The 16538-nt window shown below is 40.8% G+C and overlaps 1 protein-coding gene across 1 annotated transcript; it reads right to left on the bottom strand.

Annotated features, from left to right (window-relative positions):
• Window positions 1-681: 681 nt before the first annotated feature.
• On the bottom strand, window positions 682-1197 carry LOC135086422 (uncharacterized). The gene has a single exon (XM_063981150.1). The coding sequence runs from the start codon at window positions 1195-1197 to the stop codon at window positions 682-684; it is 516 nt and encodes a 171-aa protein (XP_063837220.1).
• Window positions 1198-16538: the final 15341 nt, after the last annotated feature.

Below are 16538 nucleotides of genomic sequence, written 5' to 3'. Positions count from 1 at the left end.
CCAAAAAGTCCAATTGAGAAAAAAAACTAACTTACTAACTATAACTAAACTTTCACAAAAGCAATACCAAGCCAAAATGATCCATCTACCAGGACTGATGTTCTACCAACCAAAAAAAATCTCTCCTGTCCGAGCATCCAAAATTCCCCATAAAGTCCCAACTGTGAACCAGTGGTACTCGATTTCCCCAGTAAAGTAGAACTTGACATGCAATTCTACTCATTCCTTTTCCAAAACGTTGTTAGGCTATCTCGGCCATAACTAACATTATTTGCTAAAATAAAATAAAAATGCCTGGGTTATAAAACCGCAGAATAAAACGTCGCTGATCACAATATAATTGGACGTCATCGCAACAAAACACAACCACAGGGAATAGTGCTCAAAACACATGATGTCATCCCTGGAAACAAAAATCTGGACTATAAAGTCACAGATAAAAAAAACACGAGGCAAGTATACAGCAGATACTTGTCCACTCGAAAAGAAAAAAAAAATCGCATACCCTAAATGGGGCGATCACAAAAAAAAACTAACCTAAAGGTTTCCCTAAAAGGGAAAAGTAGCCTTGGCGTCATTGTTGGTAGAATACCAAACAACACTTGTGAAACAAGTCCTACGGCTGAGAACCCTGGCAAAAAAACTATTCGGCGAACTGAGGGTGAAAACAAAAGACAAGGATTAAACCTTGATGTCCTTGATATGCCAAGTACCGAGAGGCTTGCCATTGTGAGCAATTAATTCGTAAACAAGCGGAGATAGTACCTTCTTGACAATGCACTTCTCGTACTTTGGGGCAAGCTTGGTAGCCTTGAACTTCTCAGCGTCACTCTGAATGTACGTTTTGCGCCACACCTCCTGACCCTCTGAAAGTTTGACGTTACGTCTTCTGAGGTTGTAGTACCTGGTGTTCGTAGCGTGGGCCTTCAGCAAATGCGAACGTACCTTCTCGAACACTTCCTTCAAGACGCCAAACTCCCCTGCATAGTCTTCTCTTGGCATAGCAACTTCATACTCGCAGTCGTCCGTTTGCTTATAAAAGGAGCCATTTATTATAGGTTCTCTGCCATGAACCAAAAAGAACGGTGTAAATCCGGTAGATTCGTTCACAGCACTGTTAAGTGCGAACTGAATCTTAAACAAATTGAGATCCCAGGTTCTATGATCTTCTTTCACGTACGAAGATACGGCAGTCATTACTGTTTTATTATACCTTTCGACCAAGTTTATCTGTGGCGTGTATCTAGGACCGTAATGTACACGAGGGACGTTATATTTCTCCAACAGGCTACGAAACTCCGATCCCGTAAATTGAACCCCATTGTCGGTAATTACGGTTTCAGGAATTCCATGAGCCAGGAGAACATAGTTCTCGAACGCCTTGGCCACAGCTGCGCTAGTCGCGCGTCTCAAGGGAAATAGCATTGTATATTTTGAAAAACAGCAAGTGACCACTAACAGATGAATGTAACCTGATCGGGATCTAGGTAAAGGTCCGACTAAGTCTATCGACAAAGCTTGAAACGGTCTGAAACATTGCTTAGGCTGACCCATGAGTCCAGGTGTCAAGGTAGTCTTGTGTTTGTACGCGGAACAAGTTGTGCAATTTTTTACGAAGTCCATGACGTCGCGGTACATCCCCGGCCAATAATACCTCAGGCTCAATCTTCGGTGTGTTTTGAATACACCAAAGTGTGCTGAAGTCGGAGGTTCGTGGTTTTCGGCGATGACTGCTTTCCTCTTGGACTTGGACACAACTTCTTTCCAGTCAAACTCCTGTGTCAGGGTATATTTACCTTTACTAAGCCTGTACAGTTTCCCATTTTCAATGCGATAGTTGGGGTAGTTCTTTGGATAAGCCGTGCAACCATGTATCACTTTATTATACCACTCGTCATCAACGTCTACTGAAACTGAGGTATCTATAGCATCTACATTCAATAAACGCGAGAGAGCGTCTGGGACAACATTATCTTTCCCCCTACGATGCTCGATAGTAAAATTGTATTGGGACAGACGACATCCCCAACGAGCTAAACGACCTGTCGGGTTCTCTAAGTTCATGAACCATTTAAGGGAAGCATGATCCGTAATTCTTTTCAAGGCGAGAGTGAATAGGCACTTACAGGGCAGATATGTACCATCCTAGACCGCATCCCACTTAACATCAGGTGCGATTGTGGTCAAATACCTGCCTTGTTATGCATAAAAAAAAAAAAAACCTTAAATGGTCTGGTGCCTAGGTACGGTTCAAATTTCTCTACCGCAAAAACTACCGCTAGTGCTTCCCTTTCGGTTGCACTGTAGTTACGTTCATTCTTATTAAGTGATCTACTAATATATGCAATAGGATGGTCATTCCCGTCTACTGTCTGGGTTAGCATACCACCTATGCCGTAACTTGACGCATCGCAATGAACAGAAAAAGGCTTCTCAAAATCTGGGCATGCTAAAACTGGCGCAGAGACCAAACAATTTTTTAAAGACTCAAAAGCCTCTTGTGCAGCTGGGTTCCACAAAAATTTAGTCTTAGTACTGGTGAGGGCATTCAAAGGCGCAGCAATGGATGCAAAATTACGGATGAACCGACGGTACCAAGAACAAGTGCCTATAAACATTTTAACCTCTTTCGAAGTTTTTGGTACCGGGAAATCAAGAATTGCACGCACTTTGTCTGGGTCTGTCCTCAAACCATACTCATCAATGATGTACCCTAAATATTTCAGCGACTGTCTAAAAAATTTACTTTTTTCGAAGTTTATCGTCAAATTTGCACTTTGGATACGTTGGTGCAGTCGCTGTAATAATAATAAATGCGTATTGAAGTCTTCTGCAACTATTATGACGTCATCAACGTAACAAAAGATCATTCCCTTAGTTATGTCACTACAAAAGGGCGTTCCGAACAACATGTCCATTAATCTTTGCTGACGAGCAGGTGCTCCGCAAAGACCAAATGGCATTACCTTAAATTTGAACAAGCCTCTCCCTGGAACAGTGAAACTAGTTTTCTCTTGTGACTGTTCGTCTAATTTAATTTGCCAGAAACTAGATTTAAAATCCACAGAACTGATGTACTTAGCATTTCTAAGGCTATCTAAAATTTGAGGTATGTACGGAATAGCGTAAGCATCACCTTTAGTGACTGCATTAAGTTTACGGCAGTCTAAACAAAATCGCCATGAACCGTCAGATTTAGGAACCATAAGTACGGGATTATTCCACGGACTTTCACTAGGTGTAATAACATCTAGCTCCAGCATCTTATCTACCTCCTTATGTAACTCCTTAGATTTTTCAGGTGACATGGGATATGGCCTACACTTAATCGGTGAAGCTTCGCCTGTGTTTATTGTGTGCTCAATAAGATCCGTCCTACCTAAGCCCTTGCTTTCAAAAGAAACACTATGAAACTGTTTGATCATCCTGTCTGCCAATTCACGTTGTTCCAAGTTTAAGTTTTCAAAAGACTGAATAAAATTAATAGGCTTGTCAATGTTAGCTGAAGTTTTAAGAAAATTTTTAGGTGCCTCTACGTAACAAATATTTTGAAAAATCTCTGGCATTAATTTAAATTTTTTCCAAAAGTCTACTCCTAAAATGACATCAGAGACAATTGAAGGAATGACATAAAATGTAATTACCTTTGTGACGTCCTTAAATGTAATAGGTAATGTGATGGTTCCTATAGTGCTACAGAAGGACCCATCAGCAACAGTAACCGTTGATGCACACGACTCATCCAAAGAGTAACCCAGATCAATGAAACGTTGGTGTGCTCCGTTACCAATAATTGAAATTGCAGCTCCAGAATCCAATAATCCGCAAACAGTCATGTCTAAAATGTTCACGTTCAAATATGGCCGAACATCATTTATATTAGGTTTAAACAAAACCGAAGTAACGTTGTTGTTTTTGAAATAAGAATCAACAATGTCTAACCATTGTTTATTTTCGGAAGGTTCGACATCTTCTGAAAAAACATTACTTCGGTTACCTGCTAGTTTTTTGAATTGGTAGCACTTTTACACTTAGCACAATTTTTAGTAGTGTACCCTACTTCACCACACTTAAAACATAACAACCGTTTATCCGTACAGTATTTTGTACTATGTGTATTTGCCTTACACTTCAAACACAAGAGTTTTTTGTTAGAAGTTGGTTTACTGTCAGAAAAGGGTGGTTGTGTGACAGCAGTAACAGGCTTTGGTGATTTACCCTTATAAGTGTACTCCGGATTCATACACGGCTGTTTAGGTGGTTCATTGAAGGTACTAGTTTGCTGACGTCTTACTTCAATTTTACGACATTTATCCTTGAGATCAGCAACAGTGTCGAAGTCGTGTAAAGCTAACAATTCAGCATAGATAGGCCTAATATTATGTAACAAGATCTCAATCTTATCTTGTTCAGAAAATGGCCGTTTCAAACGCGAAAACATTCCATTCATGATAGCAAAATAAATGTGGGTAGGTTCATCCTGACCTTGTGTACGAGAACGAATTTCTCCTATTAACCTATAGTCATAATCTGCAGGTGCAAACTCCTCAACTAATAATTCACTTAGTTCCTTCCACGACGAGACCTGATCTTTGACACCTCTATACCATAAAAGTGTTTGATCATGGAAAAAACAAAACGCCGACTTAAATAAAACACTATCAGAAACACCAAAAGCTGTCGCGCGTTCATTAACTAATTCCAAAAAGGAATGCACACTGGAATCAACTGAAAACTTTATGTTCCAATTTAAAATATTTACCTTCGATGACTGGTCCACAACAACAGTTTCCCTACAATCGTCTGAGTGTAAATTGGAACTAGATTCGCCATCTGATTTGTTTGTGACGAAGCCTTCTAAAACTGAAAAGCACAAGTTCAACTTCTGTTTTAAGCTAGCATGAATAGCTGCGTCAACAGTTTCCTTACACGCTGCTAGCCTATCCAGTCGGTGAAGCAAGTGGCAATACAAAGCCTTCGCACGAGTCAGCTGATACCGCTCCTTAGTCTTCTTGAAATTATCTAAGTGTGATTGTAATTCCTTTAACTTGCCAGAAATATTGGGCAATTCCACACTAGGTTTAAGTTCTTCATCAATAATTTCCTCAGGACTAAACTCAGAACACAATGACTTAAGTTGTTTTTTCATTTTGGGAACTGTATCTTCCGGAGACTCAGATCGAACAGTTATCTCATAAATAAGTTCGTCGCGTAATAGTGAATGATAGTAAACCGTTTTGGTATCCATTGTAAAAAAACTATGTGTAAATTAAACTAAGTGGCAAAAATATTATTTAAAAATTTTAGAATGAAAATGAATTTAAATTGTCAAATTTGTTGAGAATGGCACCTTACAAGATTGGATAAAACCTCTCACTTATGTTCTAAAACACACAATAACAACAATAATGTTATTGTTATAAAAAAAAATACAAGTAATAAAAAGTATGTAAATAATTACCAAAAAAAAAAACAATGTACTAGGTAACTTCAATTTAATGTTATATGTCCGCAGTGACACAAAGGAAATTGTTACCTTAGTACAAAATAACAAGTAAATGTAACTTAGTTATCCTATTACATAAACTAATTTTAAGTTTCCAAAAATGTGTTTGTCTTTGAAAAATTAATAAAAATTAAAGTAAGTAACGGGTTATATGTTTACATAAAGAAACACAAAAGCAGTGTAGGTATACTAAATTGATAACCTAACAGTAAAAATGTTACTTACTTGTCCCAACTATAAAACAAGTTTCAACTCAACAAAATAACCAAACATTATGTAGTTCCTCATAAATAAGAGTAAGTACGCTCTGTTATAAATAGGTTATAAGTTTATGTTGTTAACAAAATGTGGGCCACAAAAATAAAATACAGGACAAACACAACACACAACATGAGAAATTCCCTAATTACAATATTAAAATAACTAAACAAAAGTGTCAGCTGTAATAGATAGTGCCAATCTCAAGGGATTCAGGGTCGTTAATTAGGTTCGGTTTGGTGAATATTATTGCCACTACAAATTTCTTAAAACTCAGCCTAAATATTAAGACTCTACTAGTTAAGATAACTGCGCGATGTCAGGTCGGAAAGACTCCTACTTGAAGGATGGAAAAGTGGGTACCTTGGAAGCCATGCGGTTATAAGCCGTTACCCTGAACGTTCCTCTCTTCTTCCGGGGTCCAACGGGTCTCGCACACTTTTAGGTTACAAGCAGCGTCCTCCACGGCCTCAAGCGCGCAGTGCCAGATGAAGCTCTTGCATCTCCTCGACAGGTAAGCGTTCAAACTCTTGCAGAGACAGAGGTTTGATGACAAGGAGGAAATGCGAAGAGATCAGCAGTTTAGAAAGGAGAAACAATTCATACGAAATGAAGAGAAATTAAAATATATGAAATATCATCAAAATATTATGTTTAAATTATAAAATCCCGCATCTGAAACGAAAAATACGAGTGTCAGCATCACATGTGGAACGTGGCATTAGGTTATGAAAAATCCAGCAATGGGAAATAAATACTTACGAAGACCGCTCGCTAATTCGAACTTCACTCGCAGTCTTCAGCAACCCAATACCCTCATCCGAATAGGATTTAGGGAATTTCTGAAAGAAACGATCACATGAAATACCACGTACTGGAATACGAGAAATATCAATCACGAAAAAATAAATAAATTCTCCGACGGGAACTTACCTCATGTGTGTTATTTTTATTTATTCATCAAGAAATTATCGTGGATGCATTTTGCATCACCCGATTTGAAATACAAGGAATCACATTCCCGAAAATAATAAAATTGCGGTTGCGCAAGATCGACCAAAATTCCAAAGTGATTTGACAGCTCAACTGACAGCCGCGAGTCATTGACATCGCAAGACGTTTCGTTTCGCCGCTTAGATAAAAAGCAAACACTAATAAAAACCATGATGAAAACAATTTCCAGAACACTGAAAATATTCTATTTAAAAAATAGAATAATCAATATAAAAACACTAGGAAATGTTTCATCAAAATATATTTCAATTAACTGAGCAAAAAGCGCCATCTATTGCAAATTAATTCTAAATCACGCCAATAGATGTCGCTAGTGGTATCCAAAATCAGAATATCGAGAAGAAATATCAATTTGTGAAAAACAGCAAACGGCAACGTTACAACACACACACACACACACACACACACACACACACACACACACGCACACACACACGCACACACACACGCACACACACACGCACACACACACGCACACACACACACGTTAGTAATATTTAGTTACGAACTCTTGATTTTGGTTTTTCGCTAATTTTTCATTATTTGTATCCTTACGTTACAATAAAATACTTAAATACTTCAACACCCGTACCGCGGGTAGGAGACCTGGAGTCCTGAAATACAGGATTATCCTAGTTTAGGCTCCAGTTCACCTAAATAGCGCCAACAAATGTAATAATTAATTTGTAATTAACAAATTGTATTTGTTTTTGGTGAAAAATAAAAGTTTTTTTTTTTTTTTTTTATTCGGCATGTGACGATGCACAGCATCTGGTGAGAGACTTGTTTATTAGCTCCTGGTGACTACTTACCAATGGCGCTATGTGATGAAAGTTTTCGAGTTTCTGTAACAGAACTAGATTAGAACATGATTAATTTCAGGGTATTAACATGTTTTGTTCTAAATGCCCAGTGAGATAGAGATGAGACGTATTTACTAGAACAGATCCACACACTAGGTATTTTACAGTACTAGGCGGCACCTATTCCATTTTAAAAAATACTTGATCCACCTAGTATTTTATAAATTACACGATTTCCGACCCTACCCTGAAAGTAATAGAGGTTATTATTGCGTAATCCGTAGTCGGGTATTACGCGCACCTAGTATTTCTCGCTAAGCTTATGTGCGAACGTAGAGATTCACTCCGTCTCTGTCTAACCAAACAAATTTAAGCGCGACGAAGCAAACGCACACAAACGTAGTCAAACCATATTCATGTAAATAACAAAAAAGTATGTAAATATTTTTATGAAATTGATATCTTTTAAATACGCCAACTTTTAAGTTGACAGTCCAAAGCCTGTTGAAGTACGAAGGGAGGAATTATATTATTATTCAATTTCAAATTGCATTATTCATACTACGGTTGTATCTTTTCAAAGAAAATTGTGTTTTAAAGTCATATTACTTGGATTAGTCCGCACTAGTCGCGTCAAGTATGCTAAATTACTACGTACTAGGTGGAACAGGTATTTGGATCGAGTATTAATAAATACTTGGAATAGGTGCACCTAGTATCAAAGGATGATGGGCACAAATGTATGGAAAGTGGTACCCGCTCCAATAGCCATAAGCAATATATATTTTAAAAGGCCTTTAGATGTAGGAAAATGTCTGCTATGGGGCCAGTTCTAATTCACGTTTTGAAAGCAGTAATTCCACTAAGTATTATAATGAAAGTATAACACAATCATCCATGTATACGAGTATGTATTATGACTACAATCTATTAATATAACTAAAAGAAGCATTGAAAAGGAAAGGATTATACCTACGATGAACTACCCAAGCTATTAGCCCTTTATTCGCTTTCATCATCATCATCATGATCATTTTAGCCATAGGACGTCCAGTTGAACATAGGCCTCCCCCAATGATTTCCACAATGGCCGGTTGGTGGCGGCCTGCAACCAGCGCCTTCCCGCTAACTTTATGAGGTCGTCGGTCCATCTTGTGGGTGGACTTATTGGGTCTTGCGGGTTTATTCGCTTTAGCAACCCATAATAAAACCCTTAAGAAGTAATAAGACTTTAACCCCTTTATTAATAAAAGTTACACCCTAGTTGAACTCTGGCTTAAATTGTCATTTGGTATGAAAATGTCATTTTAATCCAAGGTTCTTCCTAGGTGTAACTTTTTATTAATAAGGGGGTAGTACTTCTTTAAATAAAAATATTTATTTCACAATTATCCCCATCAATAATTATAGAGTTAAGGAAGGATGCTGGAGTAGTAAACCCTCCCTGCCTCGCATAACCTGAGTACCATACGATGGACACGTATGATACCTACTTCTTCTTCTTCTTCTTCTTCCTCGGTCCCTCACTGATGAGGATCGCGACCACAGATAGTGTTCCTTCACAGACTGCGGTCATAAGCTGTGTGGACCGCACGATGCAAACTCCCGCCCACCGTCTTCCTCACCGCGTCCGACCATCTCGTCGGTGCCCTGCCCCGAGCGCGTCCCCCTTCATACTGTATGATACTTAGGTTACACAAAAAGTATCTTTATCTTCGAACGCAACCAGATCTGAGGCTGGTGGCCATAGCAAATGTTGTTCGACTTGCTAAGACCTTTCAAATGACATTACAAACATAACTATTGGAGCCGGGTACCATTCTGCAAAAAAGTATGTATATCTTCGTACACAACCAGATCTGAGGCTGGTGGCCATAGTAAAAGTTGTTCATCTTGGTAAGACCTTTCAAACGATACTAGACACATATCTATTGGAGCCGGGTACCATTTTGCCCATTGTCCTTTACCTAGTACTAGCGGCCGCCCGCGACTTCGTACGCGTGGATCCCGTTTTACCCCCTTCATCTATCTTACGCGGTTTTGATATTTTCATACAAATGTTTTTTCCCGCTAACTCCCGTTCCCGTGGGAATTTTGCAATATCCTGTTGTAACTAAGCTTTAAGTTTACTAAGGTACCTACATGCCAAATTTCAAGCGTCTAACTTAAGCGGTTTAGATTTTTCATACCAAAAGGATTTTCCCGCTAATTCCTGTTCCCGTGGAAATTCCTAAGTATCCTATAACCTGCCCAGGAGTATGAAGAATAATTGTGCCAAGTTTCGTTAAAATCCGTCTAGTACTTTTTGTTTCTATAAGGAACATACAGACAGACAGACAGACAGACAGACAGACAGACAAAAATTTTACTGATTGCATTTTTGGCATCAGTATCGATCACTAATCACCCCCTGATAGTTATTTTGAAAATATATTTCATGTACAGAATTGACCTCTCTACATATTTATTATAAGTATAGATAACCCATCTCTACAGTGAGAGCAGCACTAATATCACAAAGTAGGGTTGTACTTTTGTATGTTTGAAATGAATAAACTGGAAAGCTACTGAACTGAATTCAGAAATTCTTTCCTCATTAAAATGCAGATTGAGTGTGTATTGATATAATTTGCCCGCATGGCAGTGAGATTCATGCGAGTCATCAACATAATTTTATAATACAGGCGTACGATGTGATTGAAGAGTATCCAACATGCTTTAGATCTGTTGATTGAAAGTTATTAATTAAATAATATGTTATTTGGCGTATCAGTGGTAGATCAGTTAATAAAAGTGTCTGCCTTATAATATTGCTATTATTGTTCTGCCTACGCCAATATCTCATCAAATAATTTCATCTATGGCTAAATATCAACCCAAATTAAAGATGCCACAACGAAGTCAACAATGCCAGGAGAGGTTTTAAATCCAACAACCTTTATACTGTTTTTATCCATGTAGATTCCTAGTATTACTTGGTGTTGAAAAAAAAAAAAATGTTAAAATTTGCTGAGTGGAAAGTCACTTGACTTTGCTATTCTTATTTGGTCAGCGCTAGACAGTCAAGAGTGTTAAGACGCTGAATAAAGCACGGCGTTGCAGGTGCAGGGGCAAGCACCGGCTTGGAGGTGAATGGCAGACGCATTCCTGGAACCATTGTCAGGTAACAGGTTGACCTCCGCAGAATGATGACGCCTGCCAATGCCCAAGATAGGTACGCTCAAAGGCAGCTTCCATAGAATTTGCTGAGTGGATGGTCATTTGACTTATTGGTCGTCAAGGGGACCTGAAGGGACTGATTTGGAATCCTTGGCTTTTTGTTCTAAATCGAAGGGAGTTATTTTGAGGCTTATGTACCTATTTGCTTTAAAGATAATAAGATGTGTAGGTAAAGGTTACTTACTTATTGGTATTTGACAATTTGTAAGAACTAATTTAATCAGTCTAAGCAAATAAAGATGTTATTATGTTTTGATTTTGCTTGAAGTGACCGGCTAGAGAACCAAGGTCGGATTATTTTTTAGATATCACCAGTACGAGCACAGGGTGATTTTACCGAACAAAAATCCAGCAATGGGAGGGTGCTCCTCGCACAATGCTTATTAGGAATTTTAGCCAGGATACGCTCGTGACATGTTCAAATTCAAATTCAAAAACGTTTATTGCATGCAGTGCCGTATTATCCATAAGGCACTTTAGGCCAGTGCCTAGGGGCCCACTATGACCAGGGGCCCAGCACTCCCGATAAAAAAATGAAAAAAAATAATGTTATAGATTATTTTTATGCAACAAAACTCAAACCACCTCAAAACTTCGCCTTATTTTGGTTTACACATTCAATCGTCATATTTCGATATTGTGGAACCTAATACATTTTCGTAACGTTGGCATTACTGCTTTGGTTTACATGACAGGTCGACCGTTGACGCCCTTCAGAGGCTAAAAAAGCCTCACTGCGGAGGTTAGGGAGAGGGGTGAGGGAGTGTTGGCTGTATCATTCGATATAGCCAACGCTTTCAATACCATCCGTCATTCCACCATAATCTAGGCACTTAAACATCACAGAGTGCCTCAGTACCTTCGAGCGCTGCTGGCCGATTACTTACGGGACCGCGAAGTCCTGCATGTTAACAGAGTCGGTCAGCTCAAACGGCGAGGCGTAGCCAGCGGGGTTCCGCAGGGTTCGTTGCTCGGTCCACTCTTGTCGAACCTAGGCTTCAACTGGCTCTTCCGGGGCGTTCTTCTCGCGGGCATGAGTCTCATATGCTATGCGGATGACACTCTGGTCACTGCCCGGGGGAACACATTTGGGGCCGCGGCACGGCTGGCGTCGGCGGGCGGCACATTAGTCGCTCGCAGAATACGACGCCTAGGCCTGAAAGTCGCGCTGGGAAGACTGAGGCCCTCTTCTTTCCGACGCCCACATTGTGGTTGAGGACGTTAGGATTGACGTCAAAGGCCAGATGAAATAACTGGGCCTCACACTTGACGGGAGGTGGCATTTTAGCCCGCACTTCAGCGGGCTAGCGCCACGCCTTCCAAGGCAGCTGGCGCACTGAGTTGGCCCCTCCCGAATTCGGGAGGGCCACATACGAGGTGTCGTTGACTTGATGCCGGCGTCCTGAGGAACATGGTGCTGTATGGCGCCCCAATCTGGGCGGACGCACTCAACAAGAGGGAGAATGCTGCCCTTCTGCGCAGGCCCCAGCGGGCCATAGCGCAGAAAGTCGCAAGGACCTACCGCACGGTAGGGCATGCTGTGGCGTGCGTCCTCGCTCGTACTCCTCCTTGGGAGCTAGAAGCTGGGGTCTTGTCTGTCATCTATCACTGGATGGCAGACCAGAAGGCGCGTGGAAAGCGCCCGGCCCCGGAGCGGCGCGGCGCCGTCAGGCAGGAAGAGCGCGACATTACCGCTCTTCCTGCCTGACGGCGCCGCTGGAAGGAAGACATGACTCGCGCGCAGTTTGGCCGCCGCACTCTGGACGCCATTGGTCCTGTTCTGGACCAATGCAGCAATGGTTGGAATGACCGCACGGGTTCCTCACGTTCCGTCTGGCGCAGGTGCTGACCGGGCATGGCTGCTTCGGTTCGTACCTGGATAGGATCGGGCGAGAGGAATCCCCGCTGTACCACAAATGTGGCGCGGCGGATGACACGGTGCAGCACACCCTCGCGGTCTGCACAGGCTGGGAGGAGTAGCGCCGTGTCCTCACTGCGGTCGTGGGCCGGGATCTTTCGCTTCCGAGCCTGGTCAACGCCATGCTGGGAAGTGAAGGATGCTGGATGGTGGTCGCCTTCTTTTGCGAAGAGGTCATCCTTCAGAAGGAGGCAGCGGAGCGCGAGCGGGAAAACGATCCTCTTGCCTCATCGCTCCGCAGGCGGAGAAGGGGGTGGAGAAGGCGGTTGTACGACCGTTCTACTCTGCCCCCAGGTGGCGGCTAGCAGGCCGGGGGTGCGGGGGCTTGTCACCTCCGTCTGACGGGAACGGCTTGGCGTTTCTGCCGTTCCCGTCGGACCCCCACAAGGGGGGCGTGTAAGGTCCGCCGTGTAGGTGAGCTGTCGCCGGTGATGTCGCGGAAGTCTAAGGCTACGGCCCGATACTCGCGACACCCCCACTTGGGCGATGACGGAACGCCGCGGAGGTTTTAGTGGGTATACCCCGTCCTTTTCAGGACGGAGCACCCGGCGCCCTAATAGGGCGCCGGGAGTCCCACTCACCACCCTGTCCCCCGGCAGTGGTGACGGTGCGCAAAGTATTTCCTCCGCGACAAAAAAAAGGGGGGCCCGAAACGAGCTGTGCCTAGGGGCCCCGAGATGGTTAATCCGGCCCTGATTGCATGTCACATTACAATTTATATGTTGTTGCAAAATAGAGGTATACATGTTCGATGCACTTAGCACATTTTGTCATACTTATTAAGCTTCTTGATTTGCAAAAAACATTAGAATTTAATAATTCAAGCTGTAAGCTGGCTCAGTGTTGGGGGTGGCCGCCCAGTCTACTAATAGTTGTAGTTTAAAGTGCTTTGTTGATGTGGTAAAGCATTTGTAGGTGCTATAATTTATGAGCACAATGAGCCTTTTTAAAAAGGTATTTATTAAAAAACTCGTACCAGAAAGAGTTAAAGACGCTATGAAGAACTCCGAGCAAGCTCGCCCCCAGGTGACTAAAATGGCGGCAAACGGAAGTAAGTCAAATCAATTCCTATTAAATAATTGCGGAAATGACGTCATTTAAGGTATAAAATGGTAAAAAACTACACTGGAAGTAGACGCATCTCTCACCAGATGCTGTGCATCGTCACATGCCGAATAATATTTAATTTTATGTTACAAATACAAAAGTTACTTAAGGAAAGGGTTGTTATAAATAAAATCAAATAGATTGAGCACTCAGTACGTTATAAAGTATAATTAAGTATTTATTATTTCAATAACTTACAACTAAGATACAAATTATAATAAAAACTAAAACTACCTGTAATGATTTTAGAATTTATATTGTATTTTATACGATAATTGGTTACTTTTAAATAGTTATTGCAACAATTTTAGTATTTGTATTGTATTTTAGAAGAACCCAAAAACCCATTATTAAATTAAAATACTTTATTTGATTACTTCCTAGGCATTTTAGAATTTATTTTGTATTAAATCCAATTATTTTATATTTATTATTTAATTTAATTATTTTAGATTTTTAATGTATACATTTTAGTATTTTAAAAATTAAGAAAACAGCTAATTATGTAATAAGTATTGCATTTGACTAGTTCCGGAGCATGCCGTCGATAAGTCGTTTTGAACCGGTCGACTTTCACTGATGGAAGGGGAAGTTACCTTATCGCTGGCATGCCGCTGGACAGCCAGTTCGATTTGAGCGTCCAAAGCAAGAGGTACTATTAAGATGACGTCATAATGTCGGAATTGTGTAAATCAGTGGTGCTGAAATACAAGTTAGAACAACCTACAAGAGTGTTTCATTTCAACTCAGAAGTGGTACGTGATCTACAGCTCATAAGGTACGTTTTTATTTATTTAGTTAAAAAGTAATTGATTTTAAAAGTTCAAGTAGAAAAACGTATAAATATTTCGTTTAATGCATGAAATAGTTATTTTTAAAACGAGGCTAGACGCGCCTTCAGTTTATCAGGCTAGATGCGCCTTAGACTATGACTAAGACTATGACTATGACCATGACTATGACCATGACTAAGACTTAGTATAACGAGGTTAGACGCACCTCCAGTTTATCAGGCTAGATGCGCCTTTGACTATGACTAAGTATTACAAGGCTAGATGCGCCTTGGACTATGACTCAGTACAACGAGGCTAGACGCGCCTCCAGTTTAATAGGCTAGATGCGCCTTAGACTATGACTATGACTTTGACCATGACTAAGACTTAGAATAACAAGGCTAGATGCGCCTTTGACTATGACTAAGTATAACAAGGCTAGATGCGCCTTTGACTATGACTAAGTATAACAAGGCTAGATGCGCCTTTGACTATGACTAAGTATAACAAGGCTAGATGCGCCTTTGACTATGACTCAGTACAACGAGGCTAGATGCGCCTTTGACTATGACTCAGTACAACGAGGCTAGACGCGCCTCCAGTTTAATAGGCTAGATGCGCCTTAGACTATGACTATGACTATGACTTTGACCATGACTAAGACTTAGTATAACAAGGCTAGATGCGCCTTTGACTATGACTAAGTATAACAAGGCTAGATGCGCCTTTGACTATGACTAAGTATAACAAGGCTATATGCGCCTTTGACTATGACTAAGTATTACAAGGCTAGATGCGCCTTTGACTATGACTCAGTACAACGAGGCTAGATGCGCCTTTGACTATGACTCAGTACAACGAGGCTAGACGCGCCTCCAGTTTAATAGGCTAGATGCGCCTTAGACTATGACTATGACTTTGACCATGACTAAGACTTAGTATAACGAGGCTAGACGCGCCTCCAGTTTACCAGGCTAGATGCGCCTTTGACTATGGCTATGACTTAGTATAACGAGGCTAGACGTGCCTCCAGTTTATCAGGCTAGATGCCCCATTGACTATGACTAAGTATGAGACATGTAGAGGCTCCTTATGAGCAAAATATTTGACGATTGGTAAGTGCTATTAATTAGTCTACTAAACAAATAAAGATATTTTGGCTTTGACTTTGACTATAACTATGACTATGAACAATGACTATGACTATGACTTAGTATAACGAGGCTAGACACTACTCCAGTTTATCAGGCTAGATGCGCTTTTGAATATGACTAAATATAACGAGGCTAGACGCGCCTCCAGTTTATTATGCTAGATGTGCCTTGGACTATGACTGTGACTTAGTATAACGAGGCTAGACGTGCCTCCAGTTTCATCAGGCTACATGCGCCTTGGACTATGACTGAGTATGACGAGGCTAGACGCGCCTCCAGTTTATCAGGCTAGATGCGCCTTAAGGGCCCCATTGTTTAGGATAGTCTCTAGAATGAAAAGCCTTCTATTACTGACATAACAAGCAAGCCGTCCAGTTGTCACATGAGTTGTGTGTGAAGGTCGCACTAAATAAAATACAAGTATAAATACAAAATCTTTATTTGTGATGCATATGTATAATAGAAACATGTCACAATGGTATTTTACTACACTTTGCTCAGGGAGCATAATATTAATTGTCAAACAAAAGATTTTTTAGATTTATTTTTTGAGATTTAGATTTTTGGAAAAGACACAAATCAAAATTTTGCTTAATATAACATGAACATAGCTTCCATATGATGTTGAGTTGATGCTGGTCAGACACAGTTTATTTCGTCGAGTACTTTATTTCACAGTTGAGTACAACGACTACTGAAGATGGAGCTCGTATGCCGCCAGGGACACCCGTCAGCTGACGATGAAATAAGCGTGCTAAGCGGACGAAGTTGTCGTCGTCGTCCAGT

This window comes from Ostrinia nubilalis, chromosome W, assembly GCF_963855985.1.
Source record: "Ostrinia nubilalis chromosome W, ilOstNubi1.1, whole genome shotgun sequence".
Taxonomy (NCBI): domain Eukaryota; kingdom Metazoa; phylum Arthropoda; class Insecta; order Lepidoptera; family Crambidae; genus Ostrinia; species Ostrinia nubilalis.
Note: the sequence above shows the minus strand (reverse complement) of the source record. Positions and strands in the feature narration are given on the sequence as shown.